This window comes from Microtus pennsylvanicus, chromosome 6 (genome assembly GCF_037038515.1).
Source record: "Microtus pennsylvanicus isolate mMicPen1 chromosome 6, mMicPen1.hap1, whole genome shotgun sequence".
NCBI lineage: Eukaryota > Metazoa > Chordata > Mammalia > Rodentia > Cricetidae > Microtus > Microtus pennsylvanicus.
Window position 1 is genome coordinate 84,868,951 of NC_134584.1, and position 11,682 is coordinate 84,880,632.

At 49.6% G+C, this 11,682-nt stretch overlaps 1 protein-coding gene and 1 long non-coding RNA gene across 3 annotated transcripts; one reads left to right on the forward strand and one right to left on the reverse strand.

Annotated features, from left to right (window-relative positions):
• Positions 1-264: 264 nt before the first annotated feature.
• Positions 265-7,137, reverse strand: LOC142852142 (uncharacterized). The gene is made up of 3 exons (XR_012910929.1): positions 6,897-7,137; positions 4,755-4,954; positions 265-2,753 (listed from the first exon to the last, which is right to left on the reverse strand). It is a non-coding gene; the product is annotated as an uncharacterized LOC142852142 (long non-coding RNA).
• A 145-nt stretch (positions 7,138-7,282) lies between these two features.
• Dnajb1 (DnaJ heat shock protein family (Hsp40) member B1) lies at positions 7,283-11,468 on the forward strand. Of its 2 annotated transcripts, none has more exons than XM_075976618.1 (3): positions 7,283-7,627; positions 9,430-10,010; positions 10,203-11,468. In XM_075976618.1, the coding sequence occupies exons 1-3, from the start codon at positions 7,417-7,419 to the stop codon at positions 10,431-10,433; spliced, it is 1,023 nt and encodes a 340-aa protein (XP_075832733.1). In that variant the 5' UTR covers positions 7,283-7,416; the 3' UTR covers positions 10,434-11,468. The 2 variants fall into 2 exon arrangements, with proteins under 2 accessions (XP_075832733.1, XP_075832735.1); XM_075976620.1 differs by having other exon boundaries at positions 7,609-7,885.
• The last annotated feature ends 214 nt before the right edge of the window (positions 11,469-11,682 follow it).

Genomic DNA, 11,682 nt, shown 5'->3' on the forward strand with positions numbered 1-11,682 from the left:
GTCAGCCCGGTCCACTGAGGGAGTTCTAGGACAGCTAAGGCTACACAAAGAAACCCTGTCTCAAAAAAAAAAAAAAAAAAAGAGCCAGGCAGTGATAACACACTCCTTTAATCCCAGCACTCGGGAGGCAGAGGCAAGGGAATCTCTGTGAGTTTGAGGCCCTGGTGGACTATAGAGCAAATCCCAGGACAGGCTCTAAAGCTACAAATAAACCCTGTCTCAAAATAAAAAAAAAAAAAAGGAGGAGGAGGAGAAGAAAAGAAAAAAGAACTCAGTGGGTTGTAACAATAAGTAAAGAAAAAAGAGACCATGAAATTGAGAAGAGATAGATGGATATATGAGGTACTGGAAGGGAGAGAGGAAGGAGGAAAATGATGCAATGATAATTTTTACAATAGTTTCTAGATTAATCTTACGTGTATGAGTATTTAGGCTGTATGCATGTACGCACACCACATGCGTGCCTGTTGGATTCCATAAACTGGGCTTACCAATGATTGTGGGCCACCATGTAGGTCCTGGGAATTGAACCTGCAAGTGCTCTTAACAGGCCCCTGTACTTTAATTTGGGGGAAAAAAGAAAAGAGGCCAGCTCCAGAACACCTGAGGTGTTCTGTTAAAAAGTGTGTGCACATGAGCATACACACACACACAACACCAGCCCATAATTCCAAGTAGTCATGAGATTGAAACAGGAAGGTTGTAAGTTCAAGGCCAGCCTGGGCTATGTAGCCAGATCATAGTCTCCCCAAAAAGAAAAAACAAAGAAAATCAGTGACAGTGTCCTTCCAGTGAAAGGCTTTGGGTTTGATTTCTGGCACCACAATCTTGAGGCAGAGGGGACTAGCTCAATAGAGGAAGGGGAACATCAGAAACTAGACAGTCTCTTCCTGTTTGAGTTAACAGAGCTAGAAGGCTAAGAAGTCCTTAAAGGCAGTTAGTTCCCTGATGACGGGGAGCAGGGCAGGACCAAGGTGAGTCAGTGCCTGTGACCCATTCAGCAGGAGTGCTGAGAGCTCTTTGAGAACAGTACACACTTTTAAGCACTGAGCCATCTCTCCACCTCCTAGGTTGGGCTCTCTGAAGGAGAATCTTGAAACAAGGTCTAGGTAATCCCTGGACTTTGCTCCTCCAGCCTCCGCCTCTGCCTCCTAAGTGGCTAGACTGGTAAGGTTCCTGCTTTGGATGGGTGTTGCTGGTGCTGGGGATCCCTGGGCAGCCTCACCTGACCTCCTGTAACCAGGCCATAGCAGACAATAGGTCCAGCCCTGAATGAAGAATGGCCACCCTGTTCAAGCCTGTCACTGTGCGGCAGCTTTGTCAGGGCCTGTCTGGAGACAGAGCTTCCAGCTGCGCCCTGGCATACCTAGCACAGAGCTGATTCATCCCTAGTGACGGACGGCAGTACACCCATCATCACCCGCTGACTGCAAGTAGCAGAGCAGCGCCAAGACCTGCTGAGGCGGAGGACCAGGGACTCCTCTACCATGAGTTTTGGAGACTGTGAGGTCATTTGGATGGCGAGCATCTGGCTTCAGTAGACAGTTCTCACAGTGCCCTGGTACTTCCCACTCAGGATAAGGTAGGTGGTGAGCTTCCTGGGACTGCCCCACATTGTCTCAGAGTGTGACCCTGGCACAGAGCTGTCTGAGGGAGGCTGTGGAGCCAGGTTTTGACATGTTAGAGCTGTTTAGATGCTTTCTGCTGTGGCAAGAGCTCTGACAGACTCCCTGGCCCCACCCATCCCACTCACCTGTAATTCCTGTAAGATCCTAAGTTCAAAGACAGCCTAGGCTTTGTAGCTATACATTAGCAAAAGAAGGAAAGAAACAGAAAAGAAAAAGGAAAGGAAGAAAGAAAAAAAGAGAGAAAAGAAGAGAACAACACAAGACGGGTGGTGGTGGCGCACGCCTTTAATCCCAGCACTTGGGAGGCAGAGGCAGGCGGATCTCAGTGAGTTTGAAGCCAGTGTGATCTATAGAGTGAGTTCCAGGACAGCTATGGCTACACAGAGAAACCCTGTCTGGAAATAAAACAAAATTTAAATCTTTAAAAATAATAGAAAATTTCATCCTCAAAGAATTCCCGTGTCCCCTATCTGCAGCAGTTCCCCAGTCCCTAGCAACTGCTGATCTACTCACATACTTCAGTGTTTTCTGGAAGGTCATAGAAAAAAGCAGCACACAGCCCTTTGAGCCCGGCTTCTTTCACTGACACACGCCTGTGAAGTGCGCTGGCACTGTTTCCTGTATTCACGGCTCTTTTCTTTTTATGGCTGGATCATGTTCCATTGTACGCATGGATCACTTGTACAGCCACTAAACCACTGAAGGACGTTCAAGTTCCAGTAGCTGTTGCTAACTATCCAGAAAGCCTCAGGAAAAATCAAACACCGTTTGTTACAGAAACTTAAGTTTATTCAACTTTTTAAAATTATACTTACTGGGGTGGAAAGATGGCTCAGGCTTTAAAGGCGAGGCTCACAACCAAAAGTGTAAAATTACACTTCCTTTGTGTGTACGTGGGAGAGGTACACACGTCACAGTTTGCATGGGGATGAGAGAACAACTTCAGGGAGCCAGTTCTTTTCTTCCGCAACGTGGGTCCCAACGATCAGATGCAGGTCCTCTGCCTTGCAGGCAAGACTCCTTCCGGCTGTCTGTTCTGCCGTCTTTGGACATTGAGCATCTGTTTTGTGTCTTCCTTGGCTTCTTTTTTCTGACGCAGTATCTTGTAATGTATCCCAGGCTGCCCTGGAATTAGACATCCTCCTGTTTCAGCCTCTTTGGTGCTGGAATCAAAGCTATGTGCCACCACGGCCCATTTGGACATAACTCTTTATCGCACACAGACTTCCACCTAGCAATGGTGGTGCTGGTTAATGGAGCTGCCATGTTTTTCAACAGGTAAGGAGTTGAAAAGAGAAATAGTAAATTTTGTTTTGTATTTGTTTTCATTTGTTTTGTTTTTAAGAAACAGGGTTTCTTTATGAAGTTCAGGCTATCCTAGACCAGAGAGAGAGGCCTCAAACTCAGAGATCTGCCTGCCTCTGTCTCCTGAGTGATGGGATTATAGGTGTGTACCACCACCACCTCGCAATAGCAAAATTCTTTTTTTTAAACATTTATTTATTTATTATGTATACAATATTCTGTCTGTGTGTATGCCTGCAGGCCAGAAGAGGGCACCAGACCCCATTACAGATGGTTGTGAGCCACCATGTGGTTGCTGGGAATTGAACTCAGGACCTTTGGAAGAGCAGACAATGCTCTTAACCTCTGAGCCATCTCTCCAGCCCCCAATAGCAAAATTCTTTAATGCGTTATCAACATTTGAGCCACATCACACACCAGTGCCCCGTGTAAGGGCTCAGTCCAGTAAGCTCTCGGTGTGGCCTGGGCAGCTCTGAGAACATAAATTAACGTTTCTATTCATCTATGCGCTGCCTGCCCCCAGGCTCATTTACCTCCTCTGCACACTTCCCATCCTGCTCGCTCTGAGTCTCAGGGAATCTCCTTGTGACTCCCGAGACTCTGTCCCTCCTCTTCTCAGCATTCTCTCTGCACCCCCAAATCCTGCCTAACCATCAGCCAATCAGCTTATTAATAACGAGAGCAACGCATCTTCACAGTGTGCACAGGATTATTCCATAGCACATTTGACTCCACCTTCCTGAGTCAGCTGGGCTGGTCCTCTGACACATCCGTTCCCAGCCCCTGAGCAACACCCACGTGGCAATGCTAGGAAGTAAAATCTATTATGTCCATTTTATCCACTATAGATCTACTCCCAGAATGCAGGCCTTGACTTTAGACAGCTAAGTCCAAATGTACTGCTTTGATCCTGGCTAAGGGTCTGAGGCTGGTGAGGCTGTACCGCTTTTAACCCCAGTATTCAGGGGCAGGCAGAGCTTGAGTTCCAGGCCAGCTGATGCTACATGGCAAGAAATGTCAAAAAAAAAAACAAAAACAAACAAATAAAAATATTTTGTGTCTAGGGGTCAGCAAGACAGTTCAGCAGATAAAGGCCCATGCTGCCAAGCCTTAAAGTCTAAATCCAATCTCTGGAACATACATGCTGGAAGGAACTGACTCCCAGAAGCTGTTCTCTGACCTCCACATGAACCAGGTTCACACACAGTAAATGCAAACACAACTTCGTGTGTGTACATTCACTGTCCACAGAGGAGGAGGGCAGGTCATGGGGGTGCACAGGTTTATGTGAGTATATACATGAAGGCCAGAGGACTGAGGGAGCCATTCCTCAGGAGCAGTCCACCTAGGTTTTGTTGGTTTTTGACAGCGTTCCTCTCTGTGTAGCCTTGGCTGTCCTTGAACTTGCTCTGAGATCCTCCAGCCTCAGCTCAGCACTGGGATTAAGACAGTGTGGCACCACTAGGCAGTGTTTGTTTTCCACACCTGTTTTTAAGCCACTGAAACTTGCTAGCTCTGCATCAAGGAGATTGAGGCGGGACAATCACAAGTTCAAGGTCAGTCTGGGGTAAGGAGCTAGAGAGTCAGACCTTGCTTAAAAAACAGTAGCAATCACAATAGTAACTAAAATACCCTTCGTGACTCTGCCCATCACTACTTAAAGAGTGGGACATTTCCAACCTTGAGGTTGTCCCCAAACACAAACATTTCCTTTGCACAATAGGGCAGACAAGATAGAACCCTCCCAGATGGCATAAAACCTTAGTGAAACCCAGACAAGCACACAAGAGGTACCCCTGAACGTCTCCATTAAAGCCATACTCGAAATTTGAAGAGTCCCTCATGCTGGGTGCTTTCCGGCTAGGACGGCTCTTCTGTTCATGCTCGGTGCTTTTCCGCTAGGACCGCTCCTCCTGTTCTTCGTGCACGTCTTATTTCCACTCATCTATTCTGAGGCAAGGTCTCACTCTGTAGGCCAGGCAGACCCCACACAGGGCTCCTCCTGTGGCAGCTTCCTGGAGCTGGAATTAAAACAAGGTGCCACTGTACCAGACCTCTTGTTATTTCTCTCCAAGTGACTGGTTCAGGACACCCTCTGCTGAGCTAGTGGGTTCCCTAGTCCCCAGCCTATTGGCGTTGGAGGCTCAACTGTGTTTTTAGGTAGAGTCCTTTTCAGTTCTCTTGGGGTCAGTGTGGCGAGGAAAACAGGAACACACACACCCTGATCAACAACCATCAAGGGAAGGCTAGGGTCATCTTTCTCAGGGGTCTCAGGCTGCGCAGGGCAAGGATCAACAGAGCCTCTTATGCTGCCAGGTGCCAGAGAGGAGGCGTCGGCGTCGCCCACTAAACAAGATTGGCCATTCCTTTGTTCTTGGTCTGTCTTGAGGACTTTCACAGATGCCAAATAATGTCAGCTTCCCATATACAGTGGCCCTTCCCATTTTACAGACGTGAGCACAGCTGAGGCCAGATTGGTTACTTTACCAGCCCAAGGTCACACAGTCAGGAAGTGCTAGGAAGTTAAACGAGGCCTACTCTCTGGCTACAATAAGTCATGCTTTCGTGAGCCGGGCGGTGGTGGCGCACTAGGGAGGCAGAGGCAGGCGGATCTCTGGGAGTTCGAGGCCAGCCTGGTCTACAAGAGCTAGTTCCAGGACAGGCACCAAAGCTACAGAGAATCCCTGTCTCGAAAAACAAAAAAACAAACAAACAAAAAAAAGTCATGCTTTCATGCTCTGACTTCCAAGCTCCTCTGCCTGCAGGAACTACCACCGACTACTCCAGCTTCTCGTTTCAGAAGCTCCTTCCCCTTCAGCACTTGGCTGTATCCTTGACTTCCATCATCCCAGGCTTAGGAAACCTACAGATTCAAGTTAACAGAGGTACTCTGTTCCCCCACTGCGAAAAAGCACCCACGTCAAACACCTGGAAATAGTTAGGAAGCACCTAGTGGATCTTGAAAGAGATGCAAACCCACACAGCAAGATCCAACCTCTGCCTGGTGGTAAACTCACAGCAAAGGAAGTGACATTTACCACGGATGCCAAGAACCCAGGAGACCACAGCTATTTGGATAAATGTTTTGTTTTTGGGCAAGTTAAGATAGCATTGTTCATTTGGTCTTCCTTCTAATACAAGGCTGCTCTTCCCAACAATGAGTTACGGTGCTAGCACCTCCTAAATATTGGCACAGAAGTGAGATCAGAGTTAATACGATAATATGCATATGTGAAAGTTCAGACAGCATAAATTAACTTATTTTAAGCTGTTTTTTTCTATATTTTAAAACTCGGCATGTAAGACAGAACGTTCAGTGTTGTGAACCATTTAAATGAGTATCACACGTGGGAAACTGGCAGCTGCGGATCATAACAATGTATTGCATTCCATTCAAAATTCTCCCTGCCCCTCAGGAGGCAGAGGTAGGAGGATCTGCGTTCAAGACCCATCACAGCTGCTCAAATTGTCTCTAAAAACAAACACAACAACAACAACAAATTCCCCTTCCTCCTCCTTTTCCAGCTCCTTCAAAGCTTGAGACAGGCCTTTGCTATGTAGACTAGGTGACCTGGAACTCAAGATCCTTCTGTCTCAGCCACCTGTGTGCTGGGTGATAAATTCCATTTCTGTCAGATTTTTTTAGTTTTCAGTTTACTTATTCAAAAAGATCTAATACAATTACATAAGAATATATATAATATAGAGGTTGTCTAATATATAGAGCACTGTCTGCTCTTCCAAAGGACCCAGCATCTACATGGCAGCTCACAATTGTCTGTAACTATGGTTCCAGAGGATCTGACACCCTCAATGCAGGCAAAGCACCAATGCACATAAAATAAGTAAATAAATTTATATATACAAAAAAAAAAGAACCCAGATAATGCCAAGAGGAATCAGCAGGAAGAAAAGCCTGAGTGGCAGCCGGACTGGGGCGATCCCTCGCCAGACCAGCCTCACCTCTCTTTACAGTAACGGCCTGGACGGAGCCAGCGGCAGAAGAGGGCGGGGTGCGTGCCTGGAGGTTTGGGTCAGGCAGCTACAAGTCACCACGCAGGACCGCACTGCTCCGCACCTAGAGCGAGGGTCCGGCTGCCCTGAGCTACCAGCCTCCGTAGCCCCGCCCCTTCCCTCGTGTCGTCACCGGTGCGCAGTGAGAGCGGGCCGCAATTGGCTGTCTCCACCGCGGAGGCGGGACCTCAGGCACGGGCGGGAGCGCGCGCCCCGGGGAGGCGTTAACAAGGGTAGAGAGGGGAGGGGCGTGCCCCGCGCGGAAGGCCGTTGGCAGCCGGGTCCCACCCCGGATGTGCAACGTCACGGAGCGGGCAGCAGCAATTGGCTGGAGTGGCGCAGCGAGCCGGGAGGGGCGGAAGGTTCTGGAGGGCTGGCGGGATCTGGAAGCTTCCGCCGGACGGGTATTTAGAGTCCGGGACGGGGCAGCTGCGGAGCCGGAGGCGGCGACAGCTGGGCGGCGGTGGCCATGGGCAAGGACTATTACCAGACGCTGGGCTTGGCCCGCGGCGCGTCCGACGACGAGATCAAGCGAGCCTACCGCCGCCAGGCGCTGCGCTACCACCCCGACAAGAACAAGGAGCCCGGCGCCGAGGAGAAGTTCAAGGAGATCGCCGAGGCCTACGATGTGCTCAGCGACCCGCGCAAGCGCGAGATTTTCGACCGCTACGGAGAGGAAGGTACGCGTGCATGCGGCCGGGGGTGACCCGCCGTTTGACAGGCGGGGAAACCGAGGGACCCGGGTCCTCGCTGAGGCCTCGGCCCGGGGATCCTGCGGCCGTACCGTCTCCGCCCTCTTGTTGGCGGCCTCAGCCGGGAGGAGGAGCTTTGGGCTCGCCGCTCGTACAGAAGCTTCTAGCGCGTCTGCCGCAGCCCCTCCCGGCCGGGCTGCCTGCACAGGGCCGGAACGCTGCAGACGAAGGGCGGCGATCGCCAGGGTATGAGAATCTGATTTTTTTGTTTTGTTTTGTTTTTTTTTTGTTTTCGAGACAGGGTTTCTCTGTGGTTTTGGAGCCTGTCCTGGAACTAGCTCTTGTAGACCAAGCTGGTCTCGAACTCACAAAGATCCGCCTGCCTCTGCCTCCCAAGTGCTGGGATTAAAGGCGTGCGCCACCACCGCCCGGCTTGGGTATGAGAATCTGAAAATTGCCCGAGTGTTTTGTTTCCCTCGTCCCGCTAGCCCGCAAGCTCAGTGCTTAACCCAGAGTTGAGCCTTTTCCGGTTGCAGTGCGTAGGAACTTGTCTGTAGGTGTTACAGCGTGACTGGGAGGATGGGGCAGTCAGGTAGACGTGGTGGCACCGACAACTGGAGGCCTTACTGCCGAATTGTCACGGAGAAAAAAGGAGTGATGTGTTTTCTGCTCCTGCTGCCATTAGCAGTTAAAGACTTGACATTGGTTTTTACTAGCTGGAACAAGCTTTAAAATATATATTTCCCCTTCCACTACGGTTACCGGGGCTTTTTATTTTAATACTAAAAGCAAAACTTGTTGAGCCTGATGTGGGAGCTCACACCCCTACTTTGGAGACTGAAGCATTTTGTGAATTTGCCGCAGATCTGAGCCACAGAATGAACTACTGTTTCCAAAAGAACAGTGACATTCCCAGCTCTGGGACAGCTGAGTCAGAAGGATTGCCTAAGGCTAACCTGTACTACTCAGCAAGTGCTATAGCATGACAGTCACGAGATCTCACTGTTCAGGCTTTTATTTATTTTTAATTTATTTTTACTTCTGTGTACATGAGTGTTTGCATATATGTTTGCACGTACTTCAAGAGAAGAGGGTGTTAAATCCCCTGGAACTGGAGTTATTCGGTTGTCTGCTGCCATGCGGGAGTTGGTAATCGAACATGGTTCCTCTGCCAGGGTAGCAAGTGCTCTTAATTTCTGAGCCATCTCCAGCTTCTCATGTTGGAGCCCTGGCTGGTCTGCAACTTGCAGAGACCAACCTGCTTCTGTCTTCAGAGTTCTGGGTGGGGTTCAGGCATTCAGCACCATGCCAAGCTTTTTATTTTAAGGGTTTGTTTTGTTGGGTTTTTTTTTTAAATATTTATTTATGTATATTTATTATGTATTCTGTCTGTGTGCATGTCTGCAGGCCAGAAGAGGGCACCAGACCTCATTACAGATGGTTATGAGCCACCATGTGGTTGCTGGGAATTGAACTCAGAACCTTTGGAAGAACAGGCAATGCTCTTAACCACTGAGCCATCTCTCCAGCCCCTTGTTGGGGGTTTTGTTTGTTTGTTTGCTTTTCAAGACAGGGTTTCCCAGGAGCTATGGAACTTGCTCTGTAGCCCAAGCTGGCATTGAGAGACCAACCTGCCTCTGCCTCCCAAGTTAAAGGCATGTGCCACCACTGCCCGACTATTTTAAGAGTTTTATGTTTTGTAAATGTGTTGATTTATTGCAGTGCTGGAAATGGAAACCAAAGGTCTTGACTCTTCTACAGTAACTCTGACTTGTGATTTTGTTTTCCAGGCCTAAAGGGTGGTGGCCCCAATGTTGGTAACAGCGGTGGTGCTAATGGTACCTCTTTCAGCTACACATTCCATGGAGACCCTCATGCTATGTTTGCTGAGTTCTTCGGTGGCAGAAACCCCTTTGATACCTTTTTCGGGCAGCGCAACGGGGAGGAAGGCATGGACATCGATGATCCGTTCTCTGCCTTTCCCATGGGTATGGGTGGCTTCACCAATGTGAACTTTGGACGCACCCGCCCTGCCCAAGAGCCCTCCCGAAAGAAGCAAGATCCCCCAGTCACCCACGACCTCCGGGTCTCCCTTGAAGAGATCTACAGCGGCTGTACCAAGAAAATGAAAATCTCCCACAAGCGACTGAACCCTGATGGAAAGAGCATTCGAAATGAAGATAAGATCCTGACCATCGAAGTGAAGAGGGGCTGGAAAGAAGGGACCAAAATCACATTTCCCAAGGAAGGGGACCAGACCTCCAACAACATTCCAGCTGACATCGTCTTTGTTTTAAAGGACAAGCCACACAATATCTTCAAGAGAGATGGTTCCGATGTCATCTATCCAGCCAGGATTAGCCTTCGGGAGGTAAGGTACCAGGTGGGAGGAATCGTGAGAGGTAACTACTGGGGGGAGCAATGGGGAGGCTGGCTGAGGCTCTTCTGTGCCAACAGCATGGGTAGATGTGGAGTGGGGGCTCAGCTGCATGGGTCTGGTGGCCTGGAGGAGTCAAGCGTCCTAAGCCAGCTCCCATTTGACACGGTACTTTTGCATCCCTAGGCTCTCTGTGGTTGCACTGTGAACGTTCCCACTCTGGACGGCAGGACCATCCCTGTTGTATTCAAAGACGTCATCAGGCCTGGAATGCGGCGGAAAGTTCCTGGAGAAGGCCTGCCTCTCCCCAAAACACCTGAAAAACGTGGGGACCTTGTTATCGAGTTTGAAGTCATCTTCCCCGAAAGGATTCCCCTGGCATCCAGAACCCTCCTGGAGCAGGTTCTTCCCATCTAGCCGCCTGCATTCCCCGAGGACTGAGCAGGGACTTTTCCAGACCTTTCACTGGTTGCATACTGCGGGAGGGCCCAGGGAGGGCTTCTGCTCTGCCGAATGTTTTCCACAGAATATATTACAATCTTTCAAAGTCGCACACTAGACTACAGTGATTTTTTGAGCGATAGGCAGGCGGTGGGAACAGCAGCCCTCCTGGAATGGAGCCACCCTCTGCACCCCAGCTCCTGCCCGAGGGTATGAGGCAGGCCTGCGACTGGATTCACCCCTCTGCTGTCCTTTAGTTTCTGGCTGCCATCTCGGGTACCAGACCCTGTGCACTAGTCAGTCTCCACTGTGTGAGAGGTTCTTGTTTTCTTCTGTATTTGTCCCGAGCCTTGTTTCTCCCCAGAAGAATCCTGTCTTGTCTTGGCCATCTCAAATTGAGAGCAATTCAGTAGGACTGCCAGGCCAGCATCATAAGCAATACCTGGTGACAGGGCCACGGGGCCAGCCTCAGATGGGCAAGTCTCACTGCCACCTCCTCCAGGTTTGAGACTTGAACGACCAGGAAATTCCTGGACTTCTGGCTCTGTTGAATTCAGCTGGTTGGCTTATGTCACGGTGTTTGTTGGCCCAAAGGTAGTCCTTGGCCATACCTGGGACTTCAGAGACCCAGGTGATTTTTTGTGTGTGTGTAATGAACTCTGAACTCTCAAAAGGATACATTCCTTTTGAATTTTGCACAGCCCGAAATATAATCCCTTTATATAAAAGGATCTTTGCTTCTGATGAAAGGAGCACTGTGGAACGTCTGTAAATATGTTTTTATAATTCCATTCGAAGCTGGTGTGCACTCAGATGAACGCAGTCCCTGTCAACTACTGCTGTCCAGGGCTGTGATGGAAGCAGACCTGGGAGTGAAGGTGTCTGTTCTTTGAAGCTAGCCCGGTGCTCTGACATTTGACTCATTGTAAGTTGCCACTACGAACACGAGACCAAAGTGTGTGACTTGTCATTATGCAGTGTGACAGCATTAAAGACTGATGCTAAACCTCAGGGGAGCAGTCCTTCGACTCTGTTTGAGGGCTTTGCTGGGGGGAGGGCTGCATGGTGAGAGTTTCCCTTCCTGGGACACATAGGCTTCCCCATTCTGAACCCCAGCATCACTGTGGTGAAGGCGGAGCTAGGACAGGCCTGCCCCGAACACCCTTTCTGCCTTGCAAGGTTCCTGGCCACATCTGGGGACCTAGTAACCAACCACCAAGGCTAA

Coding starts and splice junctions, on each gene's coding strand:
- Dnajb1 (XM_075976618.1), top strand. CDS start 7,417: ATGGGCAAGGACTATTACCAGACGCTGGGCTTGGCCCGCGGCGCGTCC. Junction 7,628..9,429: donor CGACCGCTACGGAGAGGAAG/GTACGCGTGCAT, acceptor TTTGTTTTCCAG/GCCTAAAGGGTGGTGGCCCC. Junction 10,011..10,202: donor CCAGGATTAGCCTTCGGGAG/GTAAGGTACCAG, acceptor TTGCATCCCTAG/GCTCTCTGTGGTTGCACTGT.